At 36.6% G+C, this 22,702-nt stretch overlaps 1 protein-coding gene and 1 long non-coding RNA gene across 2 annotated transcripts in view; one reads left to right on the top strand and one right to left on the bottom strand.

The window, feature by feature from the left end:
- Positions 1-22,702, bottom strand: part of PAPPA2 (pappalysin 2) — a 2,663,723-nt gene that overhangs the window by 443,948 nt on the left and 2,197,073 nt on the right. The window contains exons 17-18 of the mRNA XM_044085971.1: positions 19,737-19,902; positions 11,965-12,100 (exon numbers count right to left, since the gene is read on the bottom strand). Of these exons, the coding sequence (XP_043941906.1) occupies positions 11,965-12,100; positions 19,737-19,902 (302 nt within the window). The remainder of the gene's footprint in view (positions 1-11,964; positions 12,101-19,736; positions 19,903-22,702) is intronic.
- LOC122813576 overlaps positions 1-22,702 on the top strand; it is a 541,961-nt gene that overhangs the window by 370,725 nt on the left and 148,534 nt on the right. The window lies entirely within an intron of this gene.

Below are 22,702 nucleotides of genomic sequence, written 5' to 3'. Positions count from 1 at the left end.
TCTGAGATTTTAGATCTAGAAATGTTAAAAACAATGCAGACACTAACTACAAAAGCAGAGAAACAAAAATGGGAGAAACGAGGTGCAATCCTTGAAAATGGACTGTATGTCTCCAAAGAGAAAAAAAACAATATTACCATCTAATTTATTTAGATATGCAGCTTTGTTGAGCCATGGGCAGTGCCATGTCTCAACAGGGGGGATGGTACAGTTAGTAAATCGAATATTCCAAACATACGGATTCATAAATTATACAAAAAAATGTTGTGCAGCATGCCATACTTGTAACAAACATCATGCACAAGGGGCATTCAAACCCAAGCAAGGGAGTTTTCCTACACCACCATATCCGTTCCACACTATTTGTATGGATTTCATAGAGTTGAATAAATGTGAAGGGAAAAAATACTGTTTAGTAATTATAGATATGTTTTCCAAATGGGTAGAAGCTTTTCCAACTAAAAATCTGGATGCAGCAACAGTGGCAAAAGCCCTAGTAAAAGAAATAATTCCTAGATTTGGCATACTGGAAAGGATTTATAGTGACAATGGGACACATTTTGTTAATCAGACGATCCACCAGCTTGGGAGATTCTTTGGAATCTCCTTAAAGAATCATTGTGCTTACCACCCACAGTCTGCAGGACTGGTGGAAAGGTACAATGGAATTCTAAAAAGCAAATTGAGGAAGCTAGTGAGCGAAACACAGAAAATCTGGATTTGCTGTCTGCCTTTGGCACTGCTGAACATGAGAACAGTTCCAAATGTAAAGGGTTTGACTCCCTTTGAAATTATATTTGGAAGGGCATATTATGTGCCGCAGTGGAAAGCTCTCATGCCTGCAGAACTAGAGGCTGACAGCTCATTAGCTAGCTACATGAGAAAACTGTTAACAAATAAAGCTGTTTTGCAGTTGAACTCTTTTTCAGATAAAAGACAGACCAGACCGTTGGAAGCAGTGCTGACTCCGGGGACCTGGGTGTGGCTGAAGGTTATGAAGAGGAAGAATTGGGCGAGTCCAAAGTGGGAAGGACCGTACCAGGTACTGTTGGCAATGCCTACTGCAGTCAAAGTTGCTGAGAGGACATCCTGGGTCCATCTGACGCACTGTAAACCAGTAAAGAATTTTCAACTTGATAAACATTTTGTGACTGATACACAACAAAGGCAGGATGGCCAAGAGCAAAACGAGTAAAAATACAACCCCAAAGATGTTGTTTAATCATCTTGTTGACTATGCATTTATTGACTATGATTGTGATGACCTTCCTTTTGTTGTGGTTTTTCCTACATGTAACCACACAAGTGAAAGTGGAGAGATGTGATGAACTGTCTATAGACTGGCATCCGAACTTTAACACATACCTAGCTATGAAGCGTGTATATGTAGAGACTATGAACATTTCAAATTGCTGGGTTTGTACTGCTATACCAACAGCATATGGAGGACTGTTAATGTCCGCTGCTCCCTTGGGGATAAATGAGACTTGGGAGAATTTACTTTTTGATACAGGATCTGTAAGATCACAAGACAAAATTGCATTGTATTTGCCTATCACACAGAAGGAATTGTATGTTTCTATAAGAATGATACACTTCAAGTGGGTTGGAGTAACTGTAATATAACCATATCTTATAAATGTTACATTAAAGTTAAAGATAGAGGCACTGTTTGTAATACGAATTATGATTCATATTTGAGTTTAATGAAAACAACATTAAGTGAAGTGCAGAGAAATCCTGTTTTACATAAACAACTGTCTGTTATAGACAAGAAAATGTTTCATGCAGAATTAACCCGCATCAGTACTAAAGTAGAAAACTGCTATTTTGTTTGTGGGAAAAAGGCATACAAATGGCTACCTGAGAATTGGTCTGGCAGTTGTTTTTTGGGTTATCTGGTTCCGGCCATAAGACATACTGCAGAATTACCTCTGGGTAAGATACGAAATGTGAGAGATGTAGCCCGGAAACCTGAAGGTCCAATCGGAAAACCTGTAAATCCAGTGGGACAAATCGAAGCTGGTTGGAAAGACCATCATTCCGTAAAGAATAGAGAAAAATTGACTCATATGGACTTGAGTGACAGTGTAATATCCTGGGCTGGAATACTTCCAGCATATGGAGCAGTCAAATCAATCTGGGAGTTGAGAAAGCTGTCGAAACTTCTCAAGTAATGAGTAATGCAACTTTTCTGCTCGAACTAGTGACTGATGAACTGAATGCAATGAGAACTGTTGTGCTACAAAATCGAATGGCTCTTGACTTCACCCTAGCGGCGAGAGGTGGTAAGCGCTTATCAAAGAAGAATGCTGTCGCGTTTATACCAGACAATCGACATGAAATTAATGACCACCTAGAGGTAATACAGCAGGTATCGGCCATGACTGAACCAGGCCCAAACCCACTGTGAAACTTTTTCCAGAATCTGTTTGGTGGGTGGGGTTCTATCCTAATGAACATCTTGATTGCTATTTGTGTGGGTCTGCTCCTATTAGGAGCATGTGTCTGTTGTAAGATTCACTGCATGAATAGATTAATCATAGATTTTATTGATATATCTGTAACTGAAACTTTGTACCAAGACATTGAGTTAGAAAAATTAATTTCAGATGAAATTCTTTCCGAAGTATAAACTAAATGACTTACCTAGTTAAAAGTCCTTAAAGGAGAAGGCTAGGAGACGAAATAACATTGTTTATATTTCAGAATAGAATAAAAAGTATTAAAAGGAGGAAAATGTTAGAAAATATGTATTTGAACATATATAAAGTGCTAGTTAAAAAGCAAATAGTGTATAATGCATTTTATTCTATTATTAATATGGCAATAAGAATGATTTTACATGTAATTGCTTGAAGCTTTGGAACTGCAGTGTATTTGAACTCTGACCCTGGCAGTAGCCAGCTCAGCAAGCTTATGTTTTTCACTAACAATTATCTGCTGGGTCAGGAAATTAAATGTATAAAGCATTGAAAATCTTCTTCTCCTTCCTTTGGGACAATTGGCCTTGTAAATGTTATCAAGATAAGATGCAGCTGTTGGGAGAATGTTGCAAGAAGAACAAAGAAGTGTATTACAAGACTGAACCAGCTATTGTATTCAAGCAGGCCTGAAACCTTGAAGGGGTAACATTTACAGAAAGACATTATAACTGACCAGGTGCTTTGCAAGGCTATATTATTCCCAAGGGAAAACTTTTTTAAAATATGTAACATCAGCAATCTTTATGAATAGGATGTTGTGAACCGTAGTGATGTAGGTGCCCTGTGACTAACCACATCAGAAAGGTGGGCATAAACTAGAAAGTAGAAACTATAAGAATTGTATACTTCCTGTATCATGTCAGACAAAATTCTGTACTTGTACGTTTTTTGCCTCCTGGTGTACACTAGTAAATTTTTGCATCTGAGCCTCCTGTGTTGTAATCTTTATTTTTATTTAACAATTATGCAGTGTGGAAGACTTTCAGAAAGGGTATAAATGGAATGGTAGTTAATATTAGGCAGTGTGGAAGACTTTCAGAAAGGGTATAAATGGAATGGTAGTTAATATTAGGCAGTGTGGAAGACTTTCAGAAAGGGTATAAATGGAATGGTAGTTAATATTAGGCAGTGTGGAAGACTTTCAGAAAGGGTATAAATGGAATGGTAGTTAATATTAGGCAGTGTGGAAGACTTTCAGAAAGGGTATAAATGGAATGGTAGTTAATATTAGCCAGTGTGGATGACTTTCAGAAAGGGTATAAATGGAATGGTAGTTAATATTAGGCAGTGTGGAAGACTTTCAGAAAGGGTATACATGGAATGGTAGTTAATATTAGGCAGTGTGGAAGACTTTCAGACAGGGTATACATGGAATGGTACTTAATATTAGGCAGTTTGGAAGACTTTTAGAAAGGGTATACGTGGAATGGTAGTTAATATTAGGCAGTGTGGAAGACTTTCAGGAAGGGTATAAATGGAATTGTAGTTAATATTAGGCAGTGTGGAAGACTTTCAGAAAGGGTATAAATGGAATGGTAGCTAATATTAGACAGTGTGGAATACCTTCAGAAGGGTCTATATTAAAACACCGAACATTCAAAATGTCGTGTGTTCTAATATCGAACCCTACCATTTGAAAATACCTAACATCGAACGTTCAGAACAGCAAATTTTTTCCTAGAGAAATAATTTGCTGTTCGAAAACACATACACACAACAGACGCACACCAAACAAACAGCAATCCACACACATACACCTAAAATCTTACACCTAACCCTACAATAAACTATACACAGACCACTAGCTATCCACTTACCTTAACCCAAACCCTAACCCTAAGGTCCATCACTATCGCACACTCACCTCACCCGCGCCCTAACCCTAACTCACCTAACCCACCCTAACCCTCATGTCCACACAATCGCACACATACCTAACCCACGCCCTAACCCTAACTCACCTAAGCCGCCCTAACCCTCATGTCCACACAATCACGCACATACCTATCCTGCACTCAGTCGCACACTTACTTGAACCCGACCCGTAACTTTCCAACAGAGCACTGAAAATACCGAAGCGACAGAAATGGACAACTGAATTCTTTCCCTAGAAAAGAATTTGGTTTTCTGCTTCTTCGATATTAGAATACTCGCCATTTTAAATGTTCGATGTTCTAATATAGACCCTTTCAGAAAGGGTATAAATGGAATGGTAGTTAATATTAGGCAGTGTGAAAGACTTTCAAAAAGGGTATAAATGGAATGGTAGTTAATATTAGGCAGTGTGGATGACTTTCAGAAAGGGTATAAATGGAATGGTAGTTAATATTAGGCAGTGTGGAATACTTTCAGAAAGGGTATAAATAGAATAGTAGTTAATATTAGGCAGTGTGGAAGACTATAACTTTTCCAGTTCAGTAATACTACCCACAGTTAATGCAAATGTTGACTCCAGCATCTATTCCGAATATACCTAATGATTTCTCACAATACTGCTTTGCTGTTAACTTCTTGCCATATTGGTGTGGTGTCTTGTACTCCTTCCTGTTTGCAGTCTATTCATTTTGTATTCTATTTTCTTAAATCTACAAACATTTCTGAGAAAATCTTCATCATAATTGACTGATGTTGGTTTGGAAGGCCTTAGTGAACTTAGCTGACTTATACACTTTTTTTGCTCAAGGGTATACAAATCTCTGCTTATAAAAAAATAATAAATGCATGGGTATGTAGTTAGCTATGCAATATGAAATGATAACTGAAAGCAAGTGGTAAGCTAGTCAGGGATTCTGACCTTAATTAATAGGTTTGCTTAGGATTTGATTTTGGTGTGTTTCACTCTCAGATTCTTTATATGGGTTATACATTAGGTAATCTTACATGGGCAAAGAAGCATGCAGTTGTAATTAAGTTAGACTGAGTTATTGTATCGGCCTTAGATTTAGCTATTCTTCAAGATATTTTAGCTTTCATGCATGAAAGGCAATCATCTTAATACACCTATACAGGTAGACAACAGCACAAAACTACTAGGCGTCATCATTGACGACCACTTAAAGTTTGATTTACATATCAACAATTGCATTAAAAACGCATCAGACGTTAGGATTACTGTACTGTAATAGGAAATTTCTTAATAGGAAAGCTAAGTTAACCCTATCTAACTCTTACCTCTTACCCACCTTACTCTATAGTTCTCAAATTCTAACTAACTTCAACACTGGATTATTAGACAAATTATAAACAATTTACAAGATTGCCAGATTTGCTGCACAGAATACATATAGGTACCATCACTGTCTCTCATTGAAAGAACTACATGGGATTGAACTACCCAACCTTCTCCTACTAACTCAGACCCAGATCATTCATTCAGTTCTCTACAAACTCTCTTATTGTCCAACTCTCTCTACTCTAACCTCTACTACACCCCAACAAGATCTCTCCATAGTTCCAGCCAAGGGCTATTACAAAATCATACACCTAAAACTAAAATAGGGCAAAGTCTCTACAGTTTTAGCCCTACTAAGGCTTGGAATAATCTCCCACTCCAAATCAGGACTCTTTAGCAACAAAAACAATTCAAAACAGCCACTAAACAATACCTACAATCTAAATGGATATGTCAGTGTAACCATCCCCCGTAAACCTGTCTCCATTAGCTTCTAACTCTCCTCTAGCTCCATCTCCTACCCCTCCTTTTAACTGTGTTCCACTTCTCATTTCAACAGTTACCAAAACTGATCACATGGAAATATGATGTTATTTCTTTAACTTCATTGTATTAAGATTTTATGCTTTTTGTATCACGTACACTTTTTGTTACTTGTCCATTTATTTGTACTATGGATGTTAGTCATGCAATCTATATTTGAGCTTTTCTCCTCGGGCCTCCACTGAAAAAGGGCTAATTATCTCAGATAGGCATTCCCGGTCATCAAATGTAAAATAAATAAATAAATAAATGATCATTTCAGTATATTCAATGTATCACAGGTGATTTACTCTTGGTTTAAGCTTTATGGCTGTCCCTAACTCAGGGTCATCTGGACCTCTGTATCTATCCAACATTGCAAGCAGAAGTAAAACAAAGTCATGAGTTTGTCAAAAGTTGCAGACTCCAAATCTGACCTCAAAGCAGTGACGAGTGCAGTACCACAGGCTTCCATCCTGGGATCTCTCCTGTTTGGTATCTACTTCTCTGAAGTACAGGCTAACACAGAAGGCCTCTGGCTAATGAAGTTCACAGATGACTGCAAACTAGGAGCCATAGTCAATCCCCAAATGATGTGGGCATCCTACAGAAGGGCCTCACTGAGACAGATGCCTGGTGTCAGAGCCATGGCCACAAGCTCAATGCCAAAAAGTGCAGTGTCATCCCCTTTGGTAAAAACTCTGTACCCATGAACTACCACATAGGCAGCAATCCACTTAACACTGAATGCATGATAAAGAGACCTTGGGACCCAGGTAGACAGTAGTCTCTCCTTTGATAGTCACATTGCCACAGTAGTCAGGAAGTCCTTCTATGTGGCACACCTCATCATAAAAGGGTTCTCATCCAAGAAAAAAGAGGTCATTGTTCCCCTCTACTCAACACTCATTAGACCCATTATAGAGTACAATGCCCCTTTTGGAATGTACCTCACAAGACATCTGCAGCAGCTGGAAAGGCCACAGAAGTACCCCACAAAGAGGATTACTGGCCTCAAACAAATGCCCTACACTGACCGCCTCAAAAAACTCCAGCTTTACTCCGTAGCATATCGCCTACTCTGAGGTGATCTCTGCCAAACATATAAAGCTATGTCAAACCCAGAGCTGTTGGACATGCTACACCTAAAGAAATCCCAATCCCTCCGAGCTACACTCTCTAGGGACCTAAACTTTGACACCACAATAAACAGGACACGCTGGAGGGCTAGATTCCTGTCCCAGAGACTTCCTATACTCTGGAACAAGCTACCCATCTATGTCAAGCAAAGTTCTTCATTAGCACTTTTAAAGAAAAATCTTGATGAGTGGATGGGAAATAGGAAATACACCCCAGGGATCACTTCTGTGTCTCTGCTCGACAGTGGCACAGGAAAATAACTTTCTTGGGTGGCATAAGTCATGGAACCTTATTGGCTAGGCTTACGTAGGCCCTCGGGCCGATAGCCTAGTACCTACCTATGAACCTATGAACTATGAACCTAAGAGATGTAACATTAAAAATGATATCAACATCATCAACAAAGAGAGGGAGAGATATATAACACCTCCTGGGGCTCTGAAATAAATTAAACATTCTTTTATTCAAAACACTACTCTGAGTTACACAGGAGACAAGAAACATAAAAGAAACAAAAGGATGATCTAAGTTTTTGCTGATTACAGATCTTGATCAGTAATTGTGTACATTCATAAACCATTATTATACAATGACCCCCCATTAATATTCCAAAATGTGCACGCTGATTGGCCAGTTGTTGTTGGGTCTTTCGGCTTTTCCCAGTTAGGGGTCGCCACAGTGGAACTCCGGTCTGCTAATGATTGGCAGTAGATTTTTACGTGACAATTTGCCAGCCCTGACGCACAACCTTCAACGAAGGTATGCCCATTCATGCACACAGAAGATGCTCTAGCTCTAGCTGAGAATCAAACAGGGCAACATCTTACTGTGAGGCGACAACGTTACCACAGCACCACCACCGCTAAATCCCACAGTATACCAACAAAAAACGGTCCGGTTGCCCGGACTTTTTTCTGTTGGTATAAAGTCCTCAAAACATTTTTTAAACAAAAAAAAAATAGAAAAAATGGAGCAACGGAGACTTTCTTTTCTCTATTGCTTCCATTTCAAACTATTGATGTACTGGGTATGTGTGAGACGCAAGTCCCAGACGCATGCTCAGTACATCAAAACAAGGAAGCAGTGTACCACAACCAGAGGAAAAACAGTAATGTGCCATTATACAAAAACATTATTTGAGAAAAGTAAGTATTTTTTTTCTTAAATAATGTCATTGTATAATAGCAATAACTGACTCTGTGGTAGTGGTATATTGAAATTTACCCACGGTTGGCCTTATTTAATAACTTGAGCTTCTCCCTCATGATTAAACCATACCAATCGTGGGTAAATCTTCAATATACCACACCACGTCATCGGTTATTGCTTTAATGATACCCTGCAAGTGTCATTTTTTCAGTGCTTGTTTTCTGAGTCTATCCTGGAACAGAGCCCTAATTTCAATAGAATTTACCTGGTAGCAGAATATAGTAAACAACAAACCAGCCAACCAAGCAAATACAAATAAAATATGCATGCTTAAGTTATCAATTCTACTGGTAACATAAGAATCTGATACCAAGACAGCTTCTGGTACACTGCAGATGCAAAGGCAGATGCAGACATTACACAGGGAAACAGTACAGGACTTTTGATCTTTAAATGTTCAGTGACATAGGAAAAGGCCTCCGTTATCATACCACTGCAGGACAGCAGAGGATGCAACCTCACATGTCCATCAGAGCAAAATAATGGTGTTGAGCTTTCATAAACTGAAGTTATGAATTCTTTCACGGTTTTTCTCAGCATACCTTTCTGCAGCAATTAATATTATTTGTTATGAAAATGCATAGTTTTCAAGGTGTGTATTTTCTCTGAAGGCATGCACAAATATTGATATGTTCTTGAAACAATATGATGTGATTTTGAATGTCTAAGATGACCAATTATTATTAATGTTTTTGATATTTTTTTTTACTAAACCTTTCATTCTGTGGCAAGCTCTTTAATAGAAGCTGTTCCATGCGTGATGTACAAATTACCATGAGCCAGATTGACAAAAAGGTGCTCTTTAGGCCTCATCGTGTGTTTCATGTGAATAGAAGCCATATTGTAGTAGAACAAGCTAACATTTTCACATTAGGTTTATTTGTACAGAATAAAAGGAAGTTGATGTTATTCTCTACATTTGTGAAAAAAACTTTTAAATTTAAGTGTTGTACAAAACGTGTAGCATGCAGACGTAGTTCATATTAACTACTACAACTATTCATATAAACAGCCTTTTTATGTATGGCTGTTTGCAATTAAGAATGTTTTTTTTTTCAAAGCAGAGAACATTCATTCTCATAGAATGCTGTTGTCATGGGTAATAATAAAGTAGTATCTGTAACTTCAAAATTACAAACACTGAAATGCTATAACATTTGCTTATTATTTTGAAAGGAGAGAGATGGACAGATAACTGTCCTAAGAGATAAAAATCAGTAATGTTTATTTCTTAAGATATCAGTAATCAGTGTAAATCTGCTACATACAAACTGAGTATAAATTCCAAGGTAGTGCTTATCTTTTACGATTTGTAAATGAGGTATCCAATATGCATAGCTATGATATAATAAAGAGTCTATCATATTTGAAGAGGAAAAATGCTGACCCATACTCTGCCACATGCTGACAATAGTTGGAGATGAATGTGTATCATGTTGTCCTTATGAGTTTACATACATACATTCATTCTTTCAACAATGTTTGCAATCACTATTGTTGTGATTAGCTATGATCATCAAATGCTTCACTGATCTCTTACAATTGATACAAGTACCCAACCTGCAATATATGTGATAGCCCTTTAGTTACTATAGTTTCCTTTCATATTCACATCATAATCCATGTATAGTAACAAGAAATGAGTTGTACGGATGCATGCATTTTCAGATGCTGATGTTCAGTTGGTCATAGCTCCACTGCAATTATGCATCTGCATCTGCAGGCCATTCATTTCTTCTTGCATAAAACCATTTTCTTACTATTCTGCACTGTACTTATTATTTCTGTTCTGCACACTGCTAATCAATTCTTCAAGGTTTACAGCCAGCCTCTTATGTCATTGTTTAAATTCATTGTTTCAGAGTCATCTTGCTCTGTTCTTAGTAAACTGCCTACCAATCCAGTCATATACTAACTATATATCTGACACCTGCTCTGCAGAAATGTCATTCCTGATTTTGGAGGTGGTAGTATTTTTGCCTATCTCTTAATGTGACCCACATATGCATTAATTTCTGGGAATCTGATTAGGCAACCAAATTATATGTAATGCAAGGAGCATGCTGATTACACTCTGTTGTTCTTCTTTTGGCTTTTCCCAGTTAGGGGTCGCCACAGTGGAACTCTGGTCCGCTAATAACTGGCAGTAGATTTTTACGGTGCCGAGATGCCAACTCGACGTCCAACCTTCAACGAAAGCATGCCCATTCACTCATGTCTTTCGAATGCCACTCGACTGCAGGGAGGACATGCAGACTCCACACAGAAGGCACTCCAGCCGAGAATCGAATGGGAGAACCTCTTGCTGTGAGGCGACAATGCTACCGCTGCACCACCGCAGCTTTGTTCGGAAAAAGACAAACCAGTTCAGCACCAGAGTGGTGTGTGACTCAACATGTCTAATGCCAAGGAATAAAAACTGCCTGTATTGACTAGCAAATGGCAGTGGCAGAAATAAAAGATTTTTTCTACCTGCTGTCTATACCAGTATCATGTCCTCACCTTCGCAAACAACACAGTTGATAACAGGATGTATTAACACCCACTTTCTGAAGGATACAAATTCTGAAACTCCAGTGAATGTCATTATTTAGTGACTTCAGCCCTCAGTGCTTTGTTGGAAAACCACAGATTTTATGAGGAACGGACCAAAATATGACATGACAATCTAGACAATGTACAAAAATCCTGACAGTTGAGAGGCATGAATGGTGAGTGCAAATGTAATGGACTATGTTAAACTACCTGTCTGACAGCACTCACTAAGTGTTTTATGGCTTTGAAAGGTGGAGAAACACTCTCCCTGTAATTAGTAGTACATGGGGTAGATGAAGCTGTACGGACTATAAAGAATTATGATTGGTTAATTGATTGTAACCTTCAGTTATGTGTTCTCATCATGGATACCAGCATTCAACTATCGAGTGAAGCTAGTTTGTCTTTTTCAAAATATTGGAGTGAAATCAGTCCTCTCTATGCTCGACTTACCATTTGTGAGCATGTGGCAAGACTGGCTCTGGGTTAGCATTTTTCCTCTTCAAATATGATAGACTCTTCATTATATCAGCTGTCCTAGCTGTAAGTTAGTACACATATTGGATACCTCATTTACAAATCTTAAAAGATAAGTACTATCTCAGAGTTTATATTCAGTTTGTATGTAGTAGATTCACGAGAGGTGAATTTCTTGGCAAAAATGTTTCGAGCACATAAGTGGGTTATGATCTGCAAACCGATTGTAGTTCTCTATATTAAGAACTCCCATAGAGAAAAGTCTATGTAGCTGAACCTTTGAGCTTTATGCTCTTTAGATTAAACATTTATTTAAAGAAAGTCATCACCTGGCACATTAATCTTGTTATCAAGATTTCTGTAATTGTTGTCATTCTTTTTGATTTAGCTATTTATGGATGTAATACTGAAGCACAGTCTTACCTACTTCATAGCCCTCCTCACAGCTATATTCCACAAAGTTCACCTCAGGAGGTGGAATACACTCTTGACCTTCCAGGTTTTCACAGAGTATGAACTCATCACTCCAAGTTCCATCTTCAGTACAGTAGATTGGCGTCTATTTAAAAAAATGAAGCAAATTGATTCATGAATAGAATTAAAACTGCTATAATGTGCCATCTTCACTTTCAGTCTGTATTTTTCTTGCTTTTGTAAACATTTTTCAGGTTAAGATCATATCTAATGAAATATAATGGTGTACTACTCTGTATATCTTGTACAAGAAGTAAGATTTCCATGGGATAACTGCACTTGCACTTAATTACAAACTAATTTAAATTGTGAAGGGGCATACCTTATAAAAGATCATCAAAACGATTGGTCTCACTGTGGCAGCCAAACATGAGCAACTTTCAGTGTTTCACCTCTCCACTAAAAAGAAATTAGGCCTCATTTTTATCCCTCATTATGCCAGTCATTGAATACAATGCCTCCTTTGGTATGTATTTGTCCACACGCATGCAACAACTGGAACACCCACAGATACATCTTATTAAAGGATACAAGGCTTAAACAACATGTTCTACATGGACCAGCTTAAAGTCCTGTCACTGTACTCAGTATCTTATAGAATTCTAAGAGGTGACCTGTGTTTTACATACAAGGTATCTTCTGACCCATTATTGATGGATTTACTGTATATCAGCAAATCAAATGACATCAGACATACACAGTCTACAGATCTAAACCTCTTCTACAACATCAAAAGAACAGTCTGGAGGGACAAGTATATTTCACATAGGATGACGCTGCTGTGGAACAGAGTCTCCAGTCACAAAAAAATATCATCCTTGTCCATCTTCAAGTGCAACTTAGATCTAAGGATGGGAAACAGAAAATTTACCCCAGGACTGTCCCCTGTACTACTAATGGACAGATGCAGCTCCTAAATGCTTTATCCCAGGAGACCATTCAGAAGCCTAGCCAAAATTTTCAATTGCTCCAAAGCACTGCCTAGTTAAGTAACTTGGTCAATGTTAAACAGCAGGAAAATTAAGGTGGAAAGATTCAAATCCTGCATCTTTGCCATTGGGAGCAGCCCATTAACAAGGTGGAGTTTTAAGCCTCTACATTAACTACTAGAATAACAGTTTTTAACTAAAGGCAGAAATTCTTTGCAGTCCGATCTTGCATAGAAGAATGCATCTGAGTAATATGCTGAAGATCAAACTGTTCTGATTATCACTACAAATAAGGGAGACTATCTGACCTTCAAATATCAACCTATTTACAGTTTCTGGAAGCTGTGAAGAAGCTACTGCAAAATATATTACTAAAATACAACATGGTTAGAGTACATTACACAGTTCAGGCCTGTTAATTAATCCATTCATCCGTGTTGTGCAATGAATAAAGTAAGACAATTACAAACAATATAAATGTTTGCAGCAGCTTTTATTCAACAATGCAAAAGTCATACAAAAATCAGAAACATTACTGCATATAGAATACTGTTTTTTGTAGGGAGCTTACATGCTTGCAGGACACCTACACAGAGGGCTGGCAGCTGATGTGGAGGATTATGGCTCTTGCTTCCTGTAGTCAAGGTACAGAGTTTGGGCCTGAGCAAGTCACTTAAATAAACTGCTTTCACTAAGAAGGGCATCACACACACACACACACACACACACACACACACACACACACACACACACACACACACACACACATGTCCTTGTATCATAAAACCAAATGTCGAGCATAAAGTGATTGAACGCAACAGGGTGACCATAGTTAGCTACATACTCTCCCACAGAAATATTTGCAGCTCCTGATTTGCTCAGCTAATAATAAATTTTGCTCTAAGTGAAAGAAAAGTGAACAGCATCAACAGATGATGGTTGCTCATTCTATGGTGTATTCACTGAGCAGATAAACCCAAGGAAAATGTGGTGGTAGGGGCGTGTCATTGTGTATGTATTTGTATGGACATGTATGGATATGTGTGTGTGTGTGTGTGTGTGTGTGTGTGTGTGTGTGTGTGTGTGTGTGTGTGTGTGTGTGTGTGTGTGTCTGAATTGCTATACCATGCACTAGAATGATCTGCTATGACCTGTTTGATCCAGAGATATAGTAATGAGGTGTTAATGAGGTTTCACTGTTGTGGCTATAGCTTGGGCCAGATTGCAAAATAGTTGCTCTCAGTGTTAAGTCTGCCCTGATTCCAAAAGAATTTCTTTTTGAGTAAGTGACTTACTATGGTATAAGGCCTATCTATAAACAGGCTTACTACAGGGGCCAGATTCTAAAAGACCTTTTGTGAGCCTGCTCTTAGTGTAAGTGGTCACTTGCTGAGAATCAGGCCAATGTCACTGAATCAGAATTTCTATCCATCATGATAACTGATAAAGACATTTTGGACAATTAGCATGGGTGAAGAGAAATATCCTGAAATCCCAAGGTTTATCTTCCTATTAGCAAAAATATGCCTGAATTATAGCATATTAAAACTTTGAACTACTTAGGCATATGAATTTACCCAGGCTGATATTTGGCTATAAACAATAACCAGCAAACATTCATTATGTTCAAGACCCATGAAGAAAGCTTAAATGGGATTAAAAGTATATTATTTGTCAAGGTTCCATATGTTATGCAGACTATGTCAAAAGAATCACCATGTAAATTTATACAATCGTTTAATAGTATGTATCTATTTTTTTATGTATTTTTTATTTATTTACTTATTTATTTGACATTTGTTAACTGGGAATGTCTGACTAACCTTGAGCCCTTTTTCAGCGGAGGCCCAGGGACAAAAGTTCCTCAAAAAAGAAGTGATACAAAATAGTAACAGTCAAGATTGTACAATGATTATACAAAGCTATAAATATAGTTATAAAGTACTTAATAATATTACATACAAACTGCAATGTATAAAATGAAGGTACAATATAGGTCAGTCTGCAATAGGATACAATTGTACAGACAAACAAAGGAAGTTCATGTGAAAGTTAGAAGAAAACAGATAAGTACTTAGATAAAAAACTGTAAGGGTAAAGGAATGAAGAAAAATAGTAAAGAGAAAAGAGAGTCGGGTAAGGTTTAAGCAGAGGCAGATCAAAGAGTTCCTTAGATTTTCTTTTAGTGCTGTTGCAAATTCATTACTGTTAGAGGTAGTTTTTTTGGGCGATGGTAGTTTTTTCTATTTACAGATCCCACCACTCTGTTAACCTACAAATTCCATTTAGAACAACATAATTCGATACAGATATAGTCAGTTTGGCTTCCTCTCTTTGTCACACTTGAAAAGGACATGCAGGATAAAACATTCTTTCATGCAATGATCCTGTAAACACATTTATGAAAACATTTAGATGCCTTCACAACACATGATGGCTGTAATTGTTAGAAATAATCAGTATGTTGGAAAAAATATAGAACAATAATCCAAACACCTGTTCATAACAACTAGATGCATGTTTGAACAAGCAAAGCAGTGGAAGCTTGAGACTTTTGTTTACCAAAACTAACAGAGAGTCAGGGCGATATTATGAGGACAGTGAGATAGAGAGTAGATGAGATGTTTCATGTGGTGCAGTTATAGACAAAATACAATCAGAGGAGCTGGAAGCTATTTTGAAAGAAGATTACCATACAAACAAATTATATGCCAAATCTGTTAAAGAAACTGATGGGAAAGTGATGAGAGAAGAAATGAGGAAAGTAAATGTCAACAATAAAAGTACATTTATGGTGAGAATTCAGAACAAAGAAGAAAAAGAAATGGATAATGTAATGGTGCAATTGGCAGTGAAGGCTCAGCAGGTAAAAGCTTTTATTCTTATTCATTAAGTGACATTTTGTGACATTATTTTTGATACTGAGTCTGTTCTTCATCTAGAAGAAGAACTGTATCTATGGAATTCTCATGTGATTAAAGCATTTCACAGAGAAACAAAAAATAAAATACGTGTTCAGTTTTAAGGTGAAGTTGAAAAGGAGACTTTAAAGAGTCGTTTAAGCAAACTTTGCAAAGAAGTTAATGACATCACCAAAGTGCATGATAACAGAGGATTATGGAATATGGGACTGTCATAGTTTACTGAAAATGGAGAAATAAAAAAATGTTTATATCCCTACTATTATATATGTATTGGATAACAGAGTTTTTGTAAAATATTGGGAACAACCGAAAACATGCTTTTTCTATGGAAAAGAGTATCATTTCATAAGTAATTGTGATAACAGGAAATATATTTATGGGGAAACAGGTCATGATGCAAAACATGTGAATTGAAATATTATAACTGTAACAATATTGGGCATTTATGGATAGATTGTAATCAAAAGTGAGGGCAGTACACTAAGAGAAGAAACGGTGCCAATAAAAGATAAAGAGGAAGTAGAGAAGCAAGATCAGGGTAAAAATAAAGAGAAAAATGAAATGGTCAATATTTTAAAGGCGTTGAAAGATGAAAGAGGGAAGGGATGGTGGGAGAAAACAAGACGAGAAAAGAGGGTAGGACAGTAGGAAAAGGTGAAAAGAATGAAATCAAGAAAGCTTATTGTTTAAGATCACAGGAGGTACATTTGTAGAAATAAAGAAGTTGGGAGAGATTTCAAAAGCTATGTAGAAATAAGAAGTTTCACACAGAGGCATGTTTCACTGTCAGAACTGGAAGAGAACTAGAACAATATGCACTGGAAGTATAACAGAAAGCTGAGGATTATAAGAAGTGAAGCTTTGTAAGAAAAAAACAATTTGGAGCAAAGGGAATAACTGAGGTATTCAAAGCATAAGTCTGAAATCAGAGAAAGTAAAAAAAAAAAAGAAACCAAATGGGAGGAAAGCCAACATGAATGTGAAGTATACATGGGAAATGCCAATATGCTATTAATACACTTTGAATGGAGAATACAGTGAGACTATATTCAAGAACATTTTGCAATAGAACAAAAAGGCTTTGAAGTCCAAGTGAAAAACTACAAACAGAGGAAGAGCTAAAGATGTACAGGAAAGAAAAAACACTATAAAACAGCTACTGAGACTCTGGGATAAAACAATGAAATTGATATGTGAACAGTACCTGCAGTACTGTACAGTTAAGAATCACAAATACAGATGGACAGTCAACAAAAGAAAGATTTTAGAAAATGCTGGGAATTAAGTAGTATAATCTGGAAAACAAGAGAACCAAAGGTGGAAAAGTATGTAATCATGAAAACAAGGAATAAGTGAGGTTCATTCAACTGAAGGCCAATGTATGAATGAAGTATGTTCTTGATTAAATCTGATTAAAGGTCTGTACTCATTTGTTCATATCTTTGTTCAAATGTACTGCTATGTCCATTCACCATGTTTCAGAGACCTAACAAAAGGAAAGATTAAACTGAAGATGTTTACTTTTGGTTTTGTTGAGTGGTGCAAGCAGATAGCCAGGAATATCATCAGGTCACAGATATTTCTGACTTTGGATTGTGCAGCTATAAGATGGTTCAAGGTGATTTTGGGAGGATGAGATGGTTGGCAGTGTAAGAGAATAGCTCTGAAATTGTCTGTGAGAATATTAATAATAGTAATAATTTCAGGATCAGAGAGGAATAATCCTTTGGAAGTAAATTTGGTACATTAATGTAAATGATGAATGGACTGGCACTCTCTTCAAATGGGCCATGAATGAGTCAATAAGGAACTAAATGGAATGGCATTATGTGCTGGGTGAATGGAATGGCATTATGTGCTGGGTGAGGGGGGGGTAAAAATAATGGAAGGGTAGTCATTAAGTGGAGGCAGATAATAAAGACATGCAATGTATTTCACCATTGTTGTTGGATCAACTTGCCATTGATTTTCAGTGTAGTATTATTATTATTCTATATCTCAAGATCATGTACACATTCAAAGATATCCCGAATTTCTGGAACAGAATAAGGAGCATTTATAATAAAGCTATGCATAAAATTAATTATGCGTCATTATTCAGATATCTTATTCTATAACTCTTCTTCTATTCCATGCATCTTGTATTACTTAAAGGACAGCATATTTGTTATGTATCAAGAAGTTTGCATCTATAATGCATTCATTATAGTGCTGAATATCAATTTAAAGGTTAGACATGGAAGAATGAAAGACTTGTTAATATTATTTATTATGCATAATCATTGATATGGGTTTTATACAGTTGTTTTTTTACTTATGTTTGATAGAGAAATATGGGTTTTATGCAGTTGATTTTCCTTATGTTTGATAGAACATCTATCCCCATTGACCAGACCTCCCTTTCTTCACTAACACAATTTAAAAGCAGGCTGAAAACCTTTCTTAAATCCCATTGGTTATGCCCCTGTGTGACCCCAGACGAACTACTCATGTTATTTTTTACAAAGACACCTGTCTTATTAACTGTATATACTAATTGCCTATTGAGAACCATAAAGATAACAGGCCTTATATTTGATTAAAATCTCTATCAATATCCCTAAAATGTCATTAACAATACCTACCTATGTTAACAAATGTTACATGTCATATGATTCTGCAATCAAACGTGCTTTGAAGTAAACATATTTGCTTATATATTAATTTACCCACATCTGTAAAATCTATCATGTATAAAATAGCTTAATCTTGTATTGTACCTGTACCTGTGAAATATTGTTTTTTATATATAAATTTTACTGTGTTTTCGAGGAGCTTTTCTCCCCGGGCCTCTGCTGAAAATGGACATATATCCAGCTGGACTAGCTCGGTCAACAAATGTAAAATAAATAAAAATAAAAAATAAATAAAATAAATTGTTTATCTCTCTTTTTAGTAATTTGTGTTCTTCCACTTGGCTACTTAATGTGGGTAGAGGTCCATGGATGCATTATGCCATCTTGGGTATGTCTACAGTTATATACTGGAGGTGGTAGCTTTCCTTGATAGAAAAGGCAAGACAGTGTTAGAACATTAAACAATGTGAAGTGAAAACAATGACTGTTCACAGGAAATGCCTAGATTGTTAGCTTTAAAAAATGATGGTGTAACCCATGTATTTGATTGTCCCTTGATACAAAGTGAACACAAAAAACATCCTAGAGGACAAGATTTGAAGATGATCTAGCATGGAAAAAGGATTTTGTTGGCCAGATGAGTATCTGCTTACACTGCCTTAGTTATTTTCTGATAGTGCATTTCACACACTTGGCCATTCTAACTGCAACAAGATTTCAGCTAGTGACTTGCTATACTTAAAGACAATAAATGTTAAGCTTTCAGGCTGATTTCAGAAGGATGTGCTTGTGGGAGCTGGAGGTCGTATAGTCTCATAAACATATCAAAATTACAGATATTACAGTATAACCTTCAGTCACTGTTAACTATTTCACAGCAACAGGAAAGGTCGTTGTTTACTACAGTACTGGTGTTTAACTGTATTCAGAGATAAAAGGTACATTGAATAATAAAGCACATAAGGTCTATGTGGTATACTGTAAACTTTTATTTAAACTTATTTCTTTGGAAAAATCTCATGATTTTGTAGATGTCCACTAGATTTCATATTTTTCTCATTAAAATGTAATTGCCATGCTTGATGTGATTAAAAGGCTCATCAAAATAATAAAAATAACCACACTGTTTTCTTATGCTGTAGATATTTCCTCAGCATCTCTGAAATTCAGATAGCTTTAAAAATTGGTAAAAAGTCTTTTGCTGAAGTCTAAAAAATGAAATAAACAGCAAAGCAAAAAAAATGCTATCTTACCGCATCCCACTGATTGTCGCAGTTCAGGGTGCACTGACTTCCAAATTCAAAGCCATTAGTGCATTCATACATTCCTTCAAAGACAGGTGGAGGAGACTCGCACTGAATTGAGACACATGCACCTTCTTCCCAAATCCCACCTTCTAGGCATTGAAGTTTCAGAACCCTAGTAAAGGAACAAAATAAAGTTTTACAAAAAATGCGGATGGATAAACAAATACTATGAAAAAACACACAAACAATGCAAGAAAAGAACCAATTTGTAGGAAGGACAGAAGTGGTAAATAAAAGTATGTAATTATGGGGCATCTGTGAGATTACTTTCTTAATCTGTATTATTGGTGCAGCTATACAAAAGCTGTGAAATACAAAATGTGGTTGTTACAGATAGTAAATCTGTTGACATTTTTTGAAATATATTTGGCTAGGATGGCCATTTAGTGAGTAAATGTGAACAATTACAGTTTTTAAGTATGAGCAGATATAACTCGATCTAGATCAACAATACAACTTTCCCATTAATAGTTAGTATTTTACATGGTTAACATTTATTTTGCCATGAAGGTGAAAAGTCTTATCCAAAAAGGACTTTTTTGGCAGTCATGACCAGAGGCAGTAACATCAAAGCACAATACAATAGAAGTAGTCCAGATTCTCTTATCATTCAGTATCGTGCATAAATGACTGGTATAATTGCAGTTTATCAGTAGAATTATTGACACTGAAATAAAAGAAACATGCTTTCACAGAAGACAAAATTCAGCTGGTCTGTATGGTTGTTTGTAAAACACATTGCACAACATCCTGACTTTTTTATATAACAGCATGAATTATACTATGTTTTACACATATCCCTGAATTCTCTAACAGGTTGTAAGACTATACTCTCTAATAAAAAGTGCCCTTATGCATTCACCATTGTCATTTGAAATAAATGCTTGTCAGTCTGCTTTGGAGCTGACATGTCCATTTATTTTTATGCATCTATTTTTCTGTAATGGGATACTGTGTATGGCTTACATAATGCATTTAAGGCTTTGCTAAGCATCTTTTATCCCTACTGTGAGGTCTTACTTCTTTCCTGTTTGGAGACAAAACAGGTAAAACAAAGAAGGTAGACAATACTCAGAGGAACACTACAAGAATGACTATATGTAAAAAAAAAAAGATAATTCACACAAATAGAGGATAGACAGCATGGGGATATTCAATATGGAAATAAATTAAAACTAAGAGTAGGGTTTGTAAAGAATTTGAACTAAAAGGAAGGACAAAGGAAGTAAAGATTTAGAATCCCGAGCTGAAGGGTAAGGTTTAAACTTGTTATGAAAAAAATACTATTTTACTCAGTGATATAAACATATAGGGTGAAATCTTGTCTTAATTTGTAGAAACAAAACATCTAAGTAATTCAGACACCTATAAGATAACTGGAAAATGTTTTATGTTGGGGGGGACGGTGTACCAGCCTTCCATTCCAAGCCTTAGGCAGATTGATTGTACTATCAGTTTTCTTCTACAAGTTTAATAGTATAAATGTGTACGTGTGTGTGTGTGTGTGTGTGTGTGTTTTCTAATCTGCATATTCTGCTCCTGCAGCAGTATCTCTTACAGACTATTTGATTAAATACTGCACATTATGGCAGAGATACTCATCATATTGAAATTTATAGCAACAATGCTCACCACATTCAAAGTGAAATAAAATAAAAAAGAAGCATCACAATTTGTACAGTAACACACAGATGAAGACCAAATATCTATGTGTGTGTGTGTGTGTGTGTGTGTGTGTGTGTGTGTGCTTGTGCGCGTGTGTGTGCGTGTGTGTGTGTATGTGTGTGCGTGTGTGTGTGTGTGCGTGTGTGTGTGTGTGTGTGTGTGTGTGTGTGTGTGTGTGTGTGTGTGTGTGTGTGTGTGTGTGTGTGTGTGTACATGGCTGCAGGTCAAAACGAATGCTTTTATGAGTGAATGCTTTTTGCAGATGTATTAAAAAGAAAATGCTCATATGAGAGAATGTTCTTTTCTATGTAATATTTTCCAGCATCCGTTTGAATGGGATTGCAGTGCAGCCGAGTCAGGGGAATCACCCTTATTTCACTGTTGCACAATCCCAGATTTGGGATATATAATTATTAGGGTTGCAGAGGGATTGCCACCCTGCCAAAAATAAATAAAGAACTGCTTTTAGTTTGTTTGTTTTGATCATTTTATATTCAGTCTAAAATGATTGTTGTTTGAATGTTCGTTCTTAAGAGTGTTCAGTGTTTAATGAGATGTATCGGTTCTAAGTGTAGACTCCAGAAAACAGCTGTAGATAAAACATATCAGGTACACCTTATGTTTCTCTTGGCTTGCCCCGAACATTTTTTGTACTTCTGTTGCAGCACCAAAATTTTATTTTACCAGAGGAATCAAAACTCAAATCACACAGGGGCCTAATACAATCTCCCCCTCGCATATACTACAAATACCCTTACATAGTAATTGGGAAATAAAGTATAAATTTACACCATTATGGGACATTGAGGCATGAATTCATTCTTTGGAGTGTGATGCATAATGTCACAGCCTTTTTGATTGGGGCACAGTATACATATGTTAAAAGGCTTAGCATTTGTCCTCCACCATCACTAGAGATGCACGTATATTTTACATTTTTCTTGTATGTATTCATATTACACTGCTGTTCTTGTTTCTGCTTAGTTAATTTACCATTAATAATATTATATGAAAGACCTGAATACATTTGGTACTCATAAGTAGATTGATCTGATTTTCCTTTGCACTCTGTGTAACTCATTTCATGTCACATGTCTGCCTGCTTTCTAAGTAGATAAGCATATACTTTAAATTTCTTAATTGTAACCTTATTTTCATACAGTTACATAGTGAATAACCATCCATCTTATTTCAGTTCTGCATCTTCACTGCAGAGTACCAACATCACCAGTACCTCTGAATGGGTC

Source organism: Protopterus annectens, chromosome 10.part0, assembly GCF_019279795.1.
Source record: "Protopterus annectens isolate FY-2018-M chromosome 10.part0, PAN1.0, whole genome shotgun sequence".
Classification (NCBI taxonomy): Eukaryota; Metazoa; Chordata; order Ceratodontiformes; family Protopteridae; genus Protopterus; species Protopterus annectens.
This window is presented reverse-complemented; position numbering and strand designations above follow the sequence as displayed.